The sequence below is a fragment of the Pundamilia nyererei genome, unplaced genomic scaffold (genome assembly GCF_000239375.1).
Source record: "Pundamilia nyererei isolate P.nyererei 1_Seehausen unplaced genomic scaffold, PunNye1.0 scaffold00239, whole genome shotgun sequence".
In the NCBI taxonomy this organism is placed as follows: Eukaryota; Metazoa; Chordata; class Actinopteri; order Cichliformes; family Cichlidae; genus Pundamilia; species Pundamilia nyererei.
In genome coordinates, this window is record NW_005187640.1 from 831,579 (window position 1) to 847,582 (window position 16,004).

Genomic DNA, 16,004 nt, shown 5'->3' on the forward strand with positions numbered 1-16,004 from the left:
TCTTCAAGCAACTTAAAGAAGTCCAGACGCTTTTCTTTGCAAGCTCCTTTGACTACGATGACCTGGATGACTGAGAACCTTCACAGACATTGGAAGTGGATCTTTAACTTATTTCCAGTACCTAATTTCACTCTGTCACTATTCTATGGTTAGTAATGCTTTGGTTGAAGCTTCAGGCATGGTTATATTTCTACCAGCTGAACAGTAACCGCGAGTGGCCTGAGGGGAAGAACAAATGAGTTAACACTAATCTGCATCAGTATGACTGCTGACTTAGAAACTGTGAAGAGCAAAATATTTTAACTTTATTTTAATTTGCAGTCTCTGGCTTTTTGACCTGATTAAAGAGTTACAGCACAACACCGTTAGACAATAATGATAATGCCGTTGTTTTAACACAGGCGACTCTCCTGGGAAATCTGAGTGGTCAGGAGCTCAAAACAATGGTGTCAACCAGCGAGCTGCAGAAAACAAAGGGCACAGTAAGAACGCACACTGACACTCAACAGTATGTATGAGCATACATCTCACTTGTTAAACCTGCAATCCTCGCGCAGGCTGACTGCCATCACAGGACAGTGAGGTAATTGTTATGTCATGTGTTTAGTTTCTTCACAAGCTCACCGCGAGGGCCGTCATCAGGGATTATGAAGACGGGAACCTGGACACCAGTGAGGCTGAACACGAGGTACTGTGCAGATAAGTGAGACCAAAGATTGAAATTTACAGTAGTTGTTGTTTTAGTGATATATATATTTTATTGTTCTTCAAATTTTTCTTCCAGTTCAGTTTAGTTTCAAAATCCTTATTACAATAAATACAGCTGTGGTCAAAGGTTTACTCATCATGGACATTATGTTCGTACTACATTGTGAACTGTTAATCATTTCTTATAGCATATTTTAGTGATGCTGTAAAATGATGTCATGCTTATCTTTACCAGCCTATAAAGTTGTGTTTGATAGCACTGATTAGATTGACCAGTAGAAGAACAGAAAAGAACTCAGTGAAGAAGAATTGTAGATTTGGACACATTGGGAAGGTCTCTTGCAGCCATTTCTAAACAACTACAGATTCCAACATCATCAGTTCAGGTGAACATTATTATTCAGATGTGTCACGACTCTGCCAAGGTCTGGAAGAAGACACAACCCCTCAGATGAGAGGACGTTTGTAAGGATGTTCAGGAACGACCCAACAAAGCTCCAGCCTGCCATAAACTGGAAATGATATCCGATTCAGTAATTTAGGTCAGAATCGGACCGATACTGTATATTGGATTGGTCCCTAGTAGAACGTACATATATTTGTTTAGAAATGTAGAGAGTTAAAGTAAAAAGCAGTCAGAAAATAAACTACTGATAAACTAGTACTTAGAGCAGGGCGATATGACCAAAAATATTTATCACCATATACGTTTGAAAATTTGCGATAACGATATAACTGACGATATAATTGACACTAGAGAAAACACTTTACAACTCCACAACTTTATTAGTGCAAAAAAACCCATCAATGTATTTTCACTTAAACAAGCAGCTGTTTTTTATCTGCATTAAAGTTATATAAACATGTAACAGTGCAAACTCCTGTCTGACAGTTTAACCAAAAGGCGTTTCTAGTGGAAACTGGCCGACACATCCTCAGCATAACCATGTATAACATCCACTGAACTTAAAAAGAGGTTAAACACACACAGTATGGTAACATTATGTTGAAGCACAGTACACATCACTCCGCGAGGCTCCGCCTACGATAGCCGTAATGCTCCGACCAGTGTTGCCAACTTAGCGACTTTGTCACAGTTTTCAGACCCCCTTAGCGACTTTTTTTCTAAAAAGTGACTAGCGACAAATCTGGTGACTGTTTCTGTTGTTATTGGAGACTTATTTATGACAACAGATGATGTGCAGATCGATCCTGAAATATCGATTCCTCCGATACCAATCGTTTATGTTCTAGAATCGATTCTCACATTAAAATATCGATATTTTAGTACTTTAGAGTAAATTTGTAGTTTATCATTAACAGTAACACAGTGGAAAGAAACTATAACATTTGGATTGTCTATGTTTGGAAGGAACTATTTTCCCTTCCGCCTTTCATAGTCATGTGTGAAACACGGCTGTATAAATGTGTTGCAGCCGCTGGCGTGCGCACTCACAACAATGGCTGAGCGTAAACAGAGTCATGTGTGGACGTATTTTACCTCCACAAACAGCCAAGACGTGGTTTGCGATACATGTGGCAAAAAAGTGAAGTGTTGTGGCAACAGCACTAACCTCGTCAAACACCTCAGAGTAAATCATATCACAGAATATGACGAGCGTATGTTGAGGAGAACTGAAGAGGAGGACAGGGACAGGTGCTGCTAGGGCGACACAGACGTCTCTCACGGAGTCCTTTAGTGCTGCAGACAGGCAACGTGTTCAAATAGGCACAACTTCAGTTTTTTATTTCTATATGATGAACTCTGCATTATTAAGTGATAAGAACAAGTAATCTGATGTAATCATGATGACGCTATAATTTGAGATACTTTGTACAAAAACTTATTTTATTTATTGTATCGGATCAGTATCGTCGATACCACCCTGAATATTACTTGGTATCGGATCGGAAAGGAAATCAGTGGCATCGCACATCACTAATGACCACTTTTTGACGTGAAAGCGCGTATCGCTCTTCTCAACAAGCAGCGATGCTGCCGTGGGCACCTCGCCCATACCAAAGCGCTCACGGGCGGAGGATAGTGCTCCCCCCGCTGCTATCAGGGCAGGAGACGTTCACACCTGTGCGTCCAAACTACAAATGAATCGCGCATGAGCGAAGCCGCTGCTCCCGCACTGACTGTAACGCAGTCGGTTCTTCTTTTATTGTTATGCTGTTTTGTGGATCAGGTTTAAAACTACTTATAAACACACACACACACACACACACACACACACACTGTAACTCCACCAGAGCGCCTATCTTGGGTCACTTGCCGGTCCAAGCCCGGGTAAAGGAGCAGGGTTGGAATTGTGACATTAAAAAAACAATAATTGCTAAAAGAAATTTAATCTGTAGTTCTAAATAAATTTTTGGGAGGACATTTTTTACTCACTTTATGTCCACGATGTTATTTTTCTCTCCAACACCGTAGGTTACAATTACATTAGCATTATGCAAATTAAGCGATGACGTCATTTGGCAACTTCTAGCGACTTTTAGGACAGCCAATAACGATTTTCCTTACTGAGGAGTTGGCAACACTGGCTCCGACAATCCATCAAGCGGTGCGGCTTCGTAGCTTAGCAAAGTCGCACTAAAACATCTGACAGATTTTCGAGCGCCGTGCACATAAACTCGTTTCGAGGTCAGTAAACACAACCAGAGTTCATACATGAGGCACACGGGGTTATAAGGGGCTCTGTCGACTTTCAGAAAAATCAAAGGATGATTTTAAGTGCGCCGTGTTTTCCAAACAACACGGTAATAACGACGGCCCGCTAGCATGCGCTACCAAAAATAGTGCTTTGTTGTGTGTCTGAGGGACGAAAGCCAAACCAGTTCAACCACTGAAGCTGCAGCATTTTTACAAACCAGTTCAGCTTCATCTGTTTCAATCAACGATCCACTTTCGCTCTTCTCATTCTCTGTCACCATCATGCTTTTTCCGCCATGTGCGTATGAAAACAAAGGCACTGCGCATGCGCGTTTTACCCGTATTCTATCACCATATTTCATTTTCCTATCATTGCCCAACATTACACCGGTGTTACCATGAACGGTATATGTCCAGCCCTACTAGTACTGATACCTAAAAACCGTACTTCATTACAGTAACAAAGTATTTGTACTTGCTTCTTACTTACTTCCCACCTTAGGGGGATATTATTACATGACAGATCAGCCGGTACTTGGCCATGGACCCACCAGGTGCCTGTCATGGTCCTGTCAGGAATAAGGCAGCCTTTATAAGTGGCTGTATCTGTACAACAGCTTATCTCTGGCCTAAATGATGTCAAGCAGCAGGACAATGATCCCATTCGTTCCCACTGCTGTCCAAACTGACAGGAGTTAGCTTAGGCTCTCTAGTTAACAGTGCTGGGATTGTTTAACAATACATTCCTCATGGATATCTTCAGAGGTGACTACAGGCTGATTGTTAGCATACCTGGGTGGGCTGTGAGGGAGAAACTCTGGAAACTGACTTTTTTACTTTTACAGGGTAAGAAAGCAGAGTTGAAGTCCTTCATCATCGAGTTAAGCAAAGAGTTTTCCATCCTGTCTCAGTTTACCAGCTTCGTGGCCATTGAGGAACGGGTTTGTCAAATCAGCCTTTTTTCACATTTACAGCTTGTTTTCCATTCTTTTAGCTTTTTTATCAAATATTTATTTAACTGATCTTATTTTTAGGACTCAGAGCAACCACAGCCTGGTTTTACAGACATCCCCAAGCTGATTGCAGAGGAAGATGTGGACTTCCTTCCCTACATTAACTGGATTTCTCCCGAGGATGATGAAGACCTAATAGAGGAAGAGTCTTCGGTATGAATTTTTTAAACTGTTGTTCATACATGACTAGTCCTCATGCGCATAAACTGGAGCTGTAGTTTTGCCAAAGATTTTGTTTCAGCGGCCGAGGGAGCAACACATCTGTGTTCCTGTGCTTTACTAAACATGTGATCATCATGTCATTGATCGCACTGACTGTATTGCTGCTGCAATCTTCACAAATGCTGACGTTTATGATTTCATGCTTTTGTCTTCCTGCTGCAGGAGGAGGAGGATTGTGTCTTTGGTTTGTTTGACACTTGTGGTTCCTTCACGGTTAGTCCCCTTACACTAAGACGCTGATGCTGCACATTCAGTGAAACAAATTCAAGAACTTTAACAAATATGTGGAACAATAATTCAGTTCAATTTCAGAAATATCTAAATGGCATGTAGCAGATGTCCCGCAGTGCAACAAACTATGTGATTCTTTTGTTGAGTTAATGTTGATGTAGAACTTTTCTTATATTGTGAAACCTGACAAAAGACATTACCAACAGTATTTCTGACAGAATTCATCTCAACACATTTAGAGGTTTGTAGAGTCGGAGTTTAAATTTCTGCTTATTTTTCTCCTTTCATAGAGTCCCGACTACTCTCCTCCAGCTCCACCTACTTCTTCTTTTAAGGAGCTTGCTTCAGACGATGTTCCCCACCTTTCTTCTCCTGGACACCCGGCTCCCCCTCCGCCTCCTTCTTTTATGAAGCCTGCTTTTATGAAGCCTGCTTTTATGAAGCTTGCTTCAGACGATGTTCTCGACCTTTCTTCTCCTGGACACTCGGCTCCCCCTCCGCCTCCTTCTTTTATGAAGCCTGCTTTTATGAAGCCTGCTTTTATGAAGCCTGCTTTTATGAAGCTTGCTTCAGACGATGTTCCCCACCTTTCTTCTCCTGGACACTCGGCTCCCCCTCCGCCTCCTCCTTTTATGAAGCGTGCTTCAGACGATGTTCCCCACCTTTCTTTTCTTGGACACTCGGCTCCACCTCCACGTTATTTATTTATGAGGCCTGCTTCAGAGGGTGTTCCCCATCTTTCTTTTTCTAGACCCCCACCTCCACCTTCTTTTATGAGGCCTGCTTCAGACGATGTTCCCCACCTTTCTTTTCTTAGACACTCGGCTCCACCTCCACGTGTTTCAGGACATATTCCACAAGGACCGTCCAGACCTTTTTCATTTTGTGGTTACTCTCCTCGTAGTCAATCCATGGATTCATTTTCATTTGGCATTTCATCATCATCAGACAGTCAGGCAGTGAAGGACATCGATATTCCAATTCCGAGCTGTAGCACTCAGATTAGCAGGTCATCACTCCACACTCAAGCTTACACTTCAGCGATGAGTAATCAGGTACAGAGTGCACTTGATTCTGTGTCTGATGAGGAAGAACAGAGTTCATCTGAGTATGTTGAAGGCGTTTCTTACAGGGCCTGTAAAAAGCCTGTAAAATACAAAGACGGAGCAGCAGCCAGCCGTCTGTCTTTCCTCCCAGATTCTTGTAGTTCTTTCTTTAAAGTCAGAGAACAACTTCGTGAGACGTCAGCTCCAGCGGATTTAGAGCACCAAGCAAAACCTCACCTCCCAATATATGGTCAGGTAGGGAAAAGAGCCGAGTTTAAGAGTAAAGTCTTTCCTGAGAAGTCCTATTTGCCTCCCAAATTTTGCGGCCCCAGCATATATGGGAGTCCTAACATTGCTCCTGCAGCAGTACCGTCTCAGATGGTTGTTGAATCTGATGAAACAGCTCCTCTGTTTGTTGCACAGACTGCCAGAGACAGAGAGCCGTCTTTTGGGTCAGCTAAGTTTACTACCAGTGGCTTTCACTTAGGTAGGTTCGGTAGCTCAAGCTCCACCTATGGTGGTGCTCCGGGATCTACAGTGGTTCCTGTGACGTCAGCTCCATCAGATTTAGAGCACCAACCAAAACCTGACTTGTGCTTATCATCATTAAGCTGTTATTTACCTCCCACCCGTTCCGACAATGATGTTCCTGTAGGCCCTGCAGGGGCTCCTGAGAAGGCCGCTCGGCTTCATCTCAGAGGAATGGCTCCCTCTTATCGTTCACGCAAAGTTACGAGTGCATCACAACCTCACCATGAACTTGAAGCTCAGAGCAATGTTCGACAAAGAACGCCCATCATAGCTTTCGTCGCTGGCCATCAGGATCTCCCGACTAACCCTGTCCTGCGTCATCGGTCAGCTGTGTGAGTCTCTGAACATTTCTACACACATTCTGTTTGTTAACTATGAGAAGTGTTTGTCTAACAGGTGGAAATGACTGTATGTTAACCAGGCTGAATGCAGCAGAATCTCCTGAAGCGCTGAAGCTCAAATGGATGAAGATCTTCCAGATGCAACATTCAGTGAGCTTTTCGTGGTTTTATAGTCTTGGGTTCACTTAAGCAAACATAGCTGTTTATCACTCGGACAAAGCAACAGCTTCCTTTGGCTCTCTGACAGGTTAAAACTGCGAAGGAAGCGTAATTTTTTTACTGAATCACTTGTTAACATCTGTTTTATTTCTATGGGACTTGTCATTGTTAGAGTCATGGGTGGGTGGAGCCTATTCCAGCTGTCATGGGGCGAAAGGCGGAGTAGACCCTGGAGAGACTGCTAGTGTATTGCAAGGCTAACACAGAGAATTTAACCTCCTAGGACCTGGCGTCCACATGTGGACATCATATTCTGGGTTGTCTAAACCAAAATACAAAATTTTGGTAAAAACAAAGAATCACATAATTCTTTGTTTTTACATTCATCAGGTTCAATCAGCCCAAATAACGAGAAGAGAAAATGCCGTGTAAGAGTTCGGGTCTTACGAGGTTAAACATAACTGTCAGGTTAGGCTCAGACTAGGGTTTTAGTCTATGTGATATATTAACAGCAAACATCCGTTGTTTTGAAACTTTAAGCTGCATTTCAGAGTTTTATGATAGGAACATATAAAGAAAGCTTCCAGTGATGCCCCTCTGCCTCCTTGTAGACACACCTGTCGTATCAATTTGAAAATTCTACCTCAACTCGTCACATTCACAAGATTTCCAGAAAACTTGACCTCCAACCTTTACCTTAAACTAAAGGCCACTGGTATTCAAACTGGTCTGAGGTTTGTAGTGGCTGCACCTGTTTTTGAGTTACTGCATTCACAAGCTCAAGTGTCCATGCTGCCCACCTGCCCAGCAGGGTGGAGACGGTACCCCTCCATCTTTTACAGCCAAGGGGTGAAAATCATTTTGACGCAGAAAGAATCGCAGCTAATGATGAGTCTGGGATCATAATGGGGATATAAACAAGACCTTGCTATCACGTTTACCCAGAATGCAGTTTTTCAAATGGTATCCAGTTAATTATCAGAAAACAGATAAAACAGCCACGCTTCTGTCAATCTACATCACAGATATTAAACTGGTAATATATGTCATGACAGTGATGCTCAAAGTTGGTCATAGAGTTAAAAGTGTTTTATCGTAGTGAACGTTTCATGTGGTTAGCTCCTGTGCTTTGGTAGTTAGCAAGGCTCAAAAAAGCTGGACAGAATTCTTAAAATGACCAAGGACAGAACTGTAACCCACACCTTTGCACTCTGAGTGCATGCAAAAATGTAAACGTCACTTTGATATAATGGCGTTATTTTTATGCGTGTTGTAGGAAGGGTACTGGGAACTAACCACAGAGCTGGGGGAACTACTTAATGTCAACGTGGACCTGTTTGCCAACGTGTTCCTGAAGAACAAAGGCATCCATTCTCTCGGTGAGAGCTCGTTCAATTCTGATCTGGAGGTTTTATGAAAGTTAACATGTATGTACGCTTACTTGGGATCGTGTTAACAATGCATATAAAATGTGACTCACATCCACCAAGGTCTTTAAGGTCAACTTAAGATTTATTGGTGGAAAATTGACAAAAAGTCTCGAATCACTTAGAAACTGCAGTTCTTACACGTGTGTTTTGTTAAAGTACATAAAGTGCCATATAAAGATTTACAGCATCAGGTTACATTTGAGGTCTGACCTAAGTAGTACTAAACAGTAAAAAGAAATGACGCATATCCAGTATATCCACATAAATAAAACCTAATTCTTTGCATTTGTTTTCATGGCACTTCTTAAAGTTTACAAAGAACAGGAAACAAAGTGGTTCCCAACAAAAGCCGATGCTGGTCCTTTAAAACAAGCCCAGAGACTGATGGGTGGACAGATTTGTGCTCTGAGTGCTTCTTGTTTTTCAAGTTATTGTAAGTTTACTTAGTTTTATAATTATTATGAGCTCACACTTAACACTTTACCTCGATGTCTGTAAGAAAGGTTTCGCAATAACCATTTTATACCAACACGTTCTCACTCACAAAGCACAACATTCTGCGCTAAATGACAAATCATCGATATATTACGCTTCCGATCACTCAACACGTCCCTATATTACAAGATCGGAAAAATGAGGAAACACGAGAACCATTTGGAATGAATCTACACGTTTGTTTTACTCGCTTTGGAAAACACGATCCAACATCATTGAAGTGCTGGTTATGGTTTGGGATCAGGCTAGGGCTGGAATAACGCGGTGCGTAGCACAAGAACACGGAGGGTCTCCTGTCACATTCCTCAGGAACGTCCGGGACTCGGAAGTGAGAACGGGCTGTTTATATGCAGTTTTCTAGGAGCTCAGCTGTTAATTAACCTTATTTTTCATTATTTCTTTAACAAAATCAGGCACATGTTAAACCTGTAGATTACTCCCCAGCGCGACGTCTAAATGGGCAGCTGTTGTTTGAGATTGATTCATTATGTTGATTCTGTTCGTCTGGACGTTGCGTCTGGAACACTTCGGTTATAAAAGGACCATTTTGTGATTTCCTTTGGGATCTTTTTTGCATGTGTGTTTGAAGGCGTGACAGCCCACAAAGATATCCTGAGGCTGGTGGCGACTCTTCTGGTTCTGCAGCTGATGAAAGCGAACAAACTGGAAGAAGGCAAACTGCTCCGCACCCTGTTCTGTCTGGAAGAAGCTTCTCAGTCCAGGTCTGTCCAACACAGGATGCACAACAGCTTAGAGTAAAATTTCTCTGCAGTTGTTACAAATCAGCTGAAATTAAGCTTGAAAAACATTTTGTACAAAATGTGATTTGATATATTAATGAAGCTTATTTCACTATGCCTTGCATGACTTTAGAAATGCAGGTCTGGAAATATTTGCACCACGATGGTTTTAACAAGGTTGTTCACTACTGTGACTGTCTTTTTCATTCAGGCCTGAACGATGGGAGCAGGTGAAGAAGGCGGTGGACTGGGTTTGCTGGGCTGACCGACAGTACCCCTGTGTCTATTGTCGGCTAGAGTTTGGTTTGAGCTGGGAGTCCGCCACCCGTCAGCTACTGGGTTATGAAAGCCTCCCTCCCTTCTCGCCTCTCTGTGGTCTTGATCTACAGAGGACAACGGCCCCAGTACTGGTCCAGTGAGAAGATGCTGTGGACACCGTGTAGCCTTTCAGAGGGGATTACAGTAGCTTTAGATATGCTTGTAGATGAATATGCATGTATTCCTTTGCCTTTTAAGAAGAATTTCGTACTCTGTGTGTTTATACATGTATGGATAATCTCAAATGTCCTCTGCTGTAATCTAATTTCTCAAATGTTACAAATACAGGCCATTTACACGGAGCATTTACTGCACATAGAGCAGTTGTTTTGTCATCTGTGAAGTTTGCCCGAAAAGCAAACTGGTGTTTGATCCAGGTCAGGTGGTAAAATGTACCTAATTTGAGACACAAGTTGTTATTTTTTTTATTGCATAACACAGTATCCATTTTTTAAAACACTTCATAGCTGTTGGTGTTGGTGGCAGCAGTTGTTGTTTTGTGCAGTGGGATAATGGTGGAGGGTAAATACCTCTGATGCTGGAGGACCGATGTTGACTCTCCAGTGATTGGGTAGCAGAATGTAGAGTCTCCCCTGGTTACGGGCATCAGCCAGGTTTGTGTCCTTTGTGTTTGATGCACATTGTAACGTGATTTTATAGTCAGTCAGTGACTTGATACTTCTTTACATGTAACAAAGGTTGTTGTTAATAAATTGCTACTGTGACCTGTTTGTGCCGGTGCTTTACCTTGCTGCCTTTTACAGCTGCTGCCGTGTTAAGTTGTTTGCTGAGGGAGGCTGAAGAAATTGAATACATGCAAAGGGTGCCAGGTTTGAGGGTCTCGGGATCTTATCACTGCTTTTTGAAGATGAAGTGGTTTTCTTAGGTTCACCAAGCTATCACATCCGGCTGACACCAAGATGGTCATAGTAAGGAGCTCAGTCATTTAGGTGAGAGAGGTGTTGACTGGCATGAAAACCATCACTATGTTCAGGATGTCCCATCTGTGCTGAGAACAGAGGCAATGAGTTGAATGTGTTTTTCAACAGATTGAAATGCTCACCTCCCTCCTGATTTACCCGTAGTCGTCCTTCAGTCCATGCCACTCTCTCTCCACTTTGCACCTCAGGCTACGTCTACACTAATCCGGATAAATCTGAAACACTCCGCGTCCACACTATCATTTTCAAAGAGTTGTGCATCCACACTGAAGCGACCTAAAATGCTTACATTCCAGTCCAGCGCATGCATGTAAAGTAAGAAGATTCGACCCGCCTCATTTCTGTCTGCCGTTTATTTTCTTTCCGGCTCTTTGAAAATTGGCAAAATGTGGAGGAAAAGCAGCGAGTTTTTTAAATGGATTAACAATGAGGTGGAGTTGTTGCTGCGAGGAACACAAAAGCACAAATTGCAAAAGCGAGTGAGAATTAAAGAATTTGAAGAAAAGCTCTCTGGAGCATGTGCAGACTGATATTAATCTTTAACAGGGCTGTCAAACCTGAGAGCTGACAGAACAACTGCTGCTCCGCTGTCTCAGTTTAATTGGTCACATGACTGCATCATATAACTAAAATGCGTCATCTTTCCAAAAGTCTGCGGTTACGCTGGCCACACCGCCGCGTGAAAACAGCGTTTTCAGTTGTTTCTGCTTTTTCAAAAAGCTCCGTTTTCCTTGACCGAAAACGCCGTCTCAGTGTGGAGTGTACACATGTACAGGTTATAATTAACGACAGTTCAACAAGTTTCCGTGTTCAACAGCATTTCCTCCTTATTTGGTTGTCTGCCCCCCCAGATGTTTCCTGTGGACCCCGGATCACTAGTTGCTAAGCAGAGACAAAGTCTTTACCCTAGAAATGATGCTTCATGTCTATGTGTATGTAAGCGTGTTAGGCCTTCATTCACAGCATGCAGGTCATTGCATCAATATATCAGTTCAGACATGGCGCTGAACGACGCTTTAAGCCTTCCTGTATGCTCAACTCTATCATGAGCACAAATGCAATGTGCGTAATAACCTGATTGAAACTATGTTTAATAAATGGAATAAATGACACTGCTCAAAGCTAAATAAAAAGATGTAAAAGAATCAACCTGATATAAAATGATATAATCCCCACACTTGCACATTCATAGTTCATTTGCTCGAATCCGGTTTCATAGCCCTAGTTCTTGGTCATTGTGTTGTACTTTGTTTCTGTAAATAAAATATTTTAATCACTAAGCTCTGCTTTTGGTTTCATTTCTCACTGCTGGCTACCGAGCCCTGACACCCCCAAGGCAACTGTTCCAGATGGGAGCTGTTACGAAATCAGTTTTACCTCGGTTCTTTTTATTCCTCGAGCATCCAGAGACGGCACCGGACTCAGTCATTTTCACAAAACCTTTATTCATCTTTACTCATCTTTACTCTTCTTCATTCATCTTCATTTAAGCATGCATCTTCTAGAAGGGAAGACGAGGCCGGTGGGGCCCTCTGCAAAAAATCTTCACCCCTTTGTTCGTTACAGCCAGCTTTATAGAGGCGTCCCCATCATAAAACCCCCCACAGTGTGCTGCAAACTCTGTCTGTGTCTATGTGCACGAGCACATGAATGCCTACATGTGCGTTCCCGCGTGTCTATGTGAGTGCTCGTGTGTGCCTGTGTGCGCATACCTGTGTGTATGTGTGTGTGCACATGAGTGAGTGTGCGTGTGGATGTGTGTGCGTGACAGTTAAAACACTGTGGGTGTAGGTGACTCCCTTGGTCATAAAACCCCTCTCCCTTCCAGACCACAGTTATCCAGTTACAAATGTTGAGACCCCCACCCAAACATCCTCTGGGGAATTTCCACTCAGCATTAACTCTTCTATGTTTTACTTTCACAGTTCAAGTGGGGGAGGGGTCTCCTACAATCTACTCCTAAGTTCACGACACAGTGAGGCCTTTATTATATTGAGGGCAGTGTCAGTGTCTCTACAACAGTTTACATTCTATGATAACACATTTCTAAACTCTAAAATCAGCTAAACATTCTTCAGAGCCCACAAATCCAACACAGATGGGTCCAGTTGTCCAGTATGTTTATCTTTAAAAGAAACAGCAAATCGAGCTATTTCTTACCATGTCAAAACAGCATCCCAGTAAAGGAAAGCTTCAGCTCTCAAGGTTGCTCAGTGACAAACTCTTCCAAGTCTGGAACATAAAGTGGTCGTTTGATAAAGTGGGAGACACAAACAGATGAAAAAGGGTTTTACTCCATAAAAGAGCTGGCCTTCCTCAAAATAGCTGAAAAGCGTTTCTACCAGGATGAAACAAATAGTTGGGTAGCGCCACCACCTTTTCATTCTCCAAGACCACGACTCCCCAACAGCAGACAGCAAGCCAGTCACCCTCTTGCTTCACTCAGTCGAATGCTGAAGAATTGACCTGGAATGAGACAATAGTTTATGCAAGGCATATCAACAACAGCCTTCTGGGTGTCCTTGTGCGGTTTTGCAAGGATCGAGTGGGAGCTACTGCTGATATCAAAGATATTTTAGTTCTCTCGTGAAAAGACACTAAAAAAGAAGAACTTTGTGCAGTACTTTTGGTATTTATATTTGTAATTGAGCTATATTAGACCTATTTCTTTTATTTTGTAACTTTGTAATATATTGTATTATTTAATTAGTTCAGTCTGTTACTGTTCTTTTTCTCTTGGAGCAACTGTAACAACATTATTTACTTCGGGATTAATAAAGTTTTCTGATTTTGATTCTGATTGAGAAGAGAACTGTTACTCCTTCACATCAAAAGGAAGCCGGTGAAATGGGTCAGACATCTGGATATGATGCTTCTTGGACACTTGGATGAGGTGTTTGGGGAATGTTTATCACAAGACCCTGTGGTAGACCCATGACATGCTGGTGACATTATGTCTTTGGAGCCCAGAAAAAGAAGCATAGGTGGCTGGACAGGAGGCATAGGCATCCCTTCTTAGACTCGTGCTCCTGAAATCCAGGAGAAACAGCAGGAAATGAAATGATGTATCGGTGGAATGGGTGTGTTTTTATTTTTGTCAAGCTGTGAAACATAAGTAAATCTCAGGACGTGCTATCATGTGCATTTCCAGTGAAAGCGTTAGAGAATATCACACAAGAGATTTTCTGGGGTGGATGGAGAAAAGGAGTAGGAGGAGTAAGGTAAGTCACATTACACGGATAGCTTTAGTCAGAAAGGTGCCAGTGTTCAGCAGCTTTCATCTTCTTTTCCCTTTCTGCTCATGGAGAACGTGTATGGACAACAATTCTGCTTTCCACAGCTCCTCAACACCTCCTGTAGGAAGCCGCTGCAACATCACAATCAGACCATTTTTCTCTGCATTCTGCTTTGCTGCATCTCTCTGCTCACAGTGACTCTCAACGTCCTGGTCATCATCTCTATCTCCCACTTCAGGTGTTAAAGTAAACTTTACTGTGATATATTGTGTTTGACTTGAGCATACTCGGATTAGCTACAGAGTACTTCACATTTACTAAACTGTGATAGCTCTCTTTTACAAAGGAACAGCTGATGTGATAAATGTTTGTACTATTTAACTGAAATGATTTCATATTCTGACCTCCTCCTCTCAGAATGATGTGGAAACGAGAGGTTTGCCCTACTTTGTTGCACTGGATTGTTTATTGTATGTTGTTTTACTTTCAGAACTGGTGCATTACTGTAGCCTTCCACCTGCTGCAGGTTTATTAATATTATGTTACGTCTTTCTTTCTGTTTTTTTCTTCTCAGGCAGCTTCACAACCAAACCAACCTCTTCCTCCTCTCTCTCGCTGTCTCAGACCTCCTTGTTGGCCTCCTGCTGATGCCGCCTCGAATCCTCCTTTTAGGGGGCTGCTGGTTTTTGGGCACCTTCATGTGTGGACTGTTTTACTATGCCTCTTTTGTTCTCACATCTGCCTCAGTAGGAAACATGGTGCTTATTTCATTTGACCGGTATGTAGCTATTTGTGACCCCTTGTCCTACCCCACCACAGTTACTGAGAGAAAAGTCCAAATCAGTGTCTGTCTGTGTTGGGCCTGTTCACTGCTGTATAACGGCACAATACTAAACAACTTCCTGAAGCAGCCAGACAGATATAATTCTTGTGACGGGGAATGCATAGTTGTAATTAATTTCATAACTGGTGCTTTTGATGTCGTAGCTACCTTCATCGGCCCCACTGCTGTGATCATATTTCTGTACATGAGAGTATTTCTGGTGGCTGTGTCTCAGGCTCAGGCTATGAGATCTCATGTTGCCTTTGTTACTTCAAAGGGTTCAGTTCACGTTGCCATTAAGAAGTCTGAGAGAAAAGCAGCTACAACTATTGGTGTTGTTGTGGTTGTGTTTCTGATGTGTTTCTGTCCTTACTTTTATCCCTCTCTCGCAGGGCAGGACACATCAACCAGTGTGGAATTTTCAGTTTTTGGGGTCTGGTTACTTTATTGTAATTCCTGTCTAAATCCACTTATCTATGCGTTTTTCTATCCCTGGTTTAGGAAGACTGTTAAACTGATAGTTACATTGCAGATTTTGCAGCCTGACTCTTGTGATGCCAACATACTGTAGAATTAAAATCCTATCACTCCTCAGTTAGTCAAATACACTGTAAAGACCAAAGGTCAAAATGTGAAAAAATAAGTTGATATCTGACATCTTCTTCAGCTGTTAATGAAAAATTGCATCAATTATTTGTAATAATGTATTAATATTGATTATTACCAGCTGTAATAAACAATATTAATCAAGAATTCATCAAGATCCTTTAACTTCTTCATGAAAAATGCACATGCATACTCCAGAGTCACTATGAAGACTTGTGTCTCATCTTCATTCACTCCACTCTCGTCAAAGAACCTTTTTATTTTGTGGATGGTTCCTTAGCTATTACAAATGGTTCTTTAAAGAACAAAAGGTTCTTCATCCTTAGCTGTCTAAGTTTGATGGTGTGAATGGCATAAATATTTACTCACTATAACGAGGCTGTTAAATTATACTGTGTGTTTTCTTTGTGTGCATGTGTGTGCGAGGGGGGAGGGCGGGTTACCTGGTGATTACCCTTTAAGAGCAGATGGTAGGAAACTGAATATTCAAATAAAGTTAGAAATA

The 16,004-nt window shown here is 42.1% G+C and overlaps 2 protein-coding genes across 3 annotated transcripts in view; both read left to right on the plus strand.

Moving 5' to 3' along the window:
- parp4 (poly (ADP-ribose) polymerase family, member 4) overlaps window positions 1–11,213 on the plus strand; it is a 41,655-nt gene extending 30,442 nt beyond the window's left edge. For both annotated transcript variants that reach the window (XM_005749221.1, XM_013914944.1), the window contains exons 26-35: window positions 402–482; window positions 608–688; window positions 4,213–4,308; window positions 4,402–4,533; window positions 4,765–4,815; window positions 5,124–6,742; window positions 6,832–6,901; window positions 8,187–8,289; window positions 9,425–9,557; window positions 9,787–11,213. In XM_005749221.1, the coding sequence (XP_005749278.1) occupies window positions 402–482; window positions 608–688; window positions 4,213–4,308; window positions 4,402–4,533; window positions 4,765–4,815; window positions 5,124–6,742; window positions 6,832–6,901; window positions 8,187–8,289; window positions 9,425–9,557; window positions 9,787–9,994 (2,574 nt within the window). In that variant the 3' untranslated portion in view covers window positions 9,995–11,213. The remainder of the gene's footprint in view (window positions 1–401; window positions 483–607; window positions 689–4,212; window positions 4,309–4,401; window positions 4,534–4,764; window positions 4,816–5,123; window positions 6,743–6,831; window positions 6,902–8,186; window positions 8,290–9,424; window positions 9,558–9,786) is intronic.
- Window positions 11,214–14,135: 2,922 nt separating this feature from the next.
- On the plus strand, window positions 14,136–15,464 carry LOC102201571 (trace amine-associated receptor 13c-like). The gene is made up of 2 exons (XM_005749222.1): window positions 14,136–14,308; window positions 14,645–15,464. Exons 1-2 carry the CDS (start codon window positions 14,136–14,138, stop codon window positions 15,462–15,464), a joined length of 993 nt encoding a protein of 330 aa, XP_005749279.1.
- The last annotated feature ends 540 nt before the right edge of the window (window positions 15,465–16,004 follow it).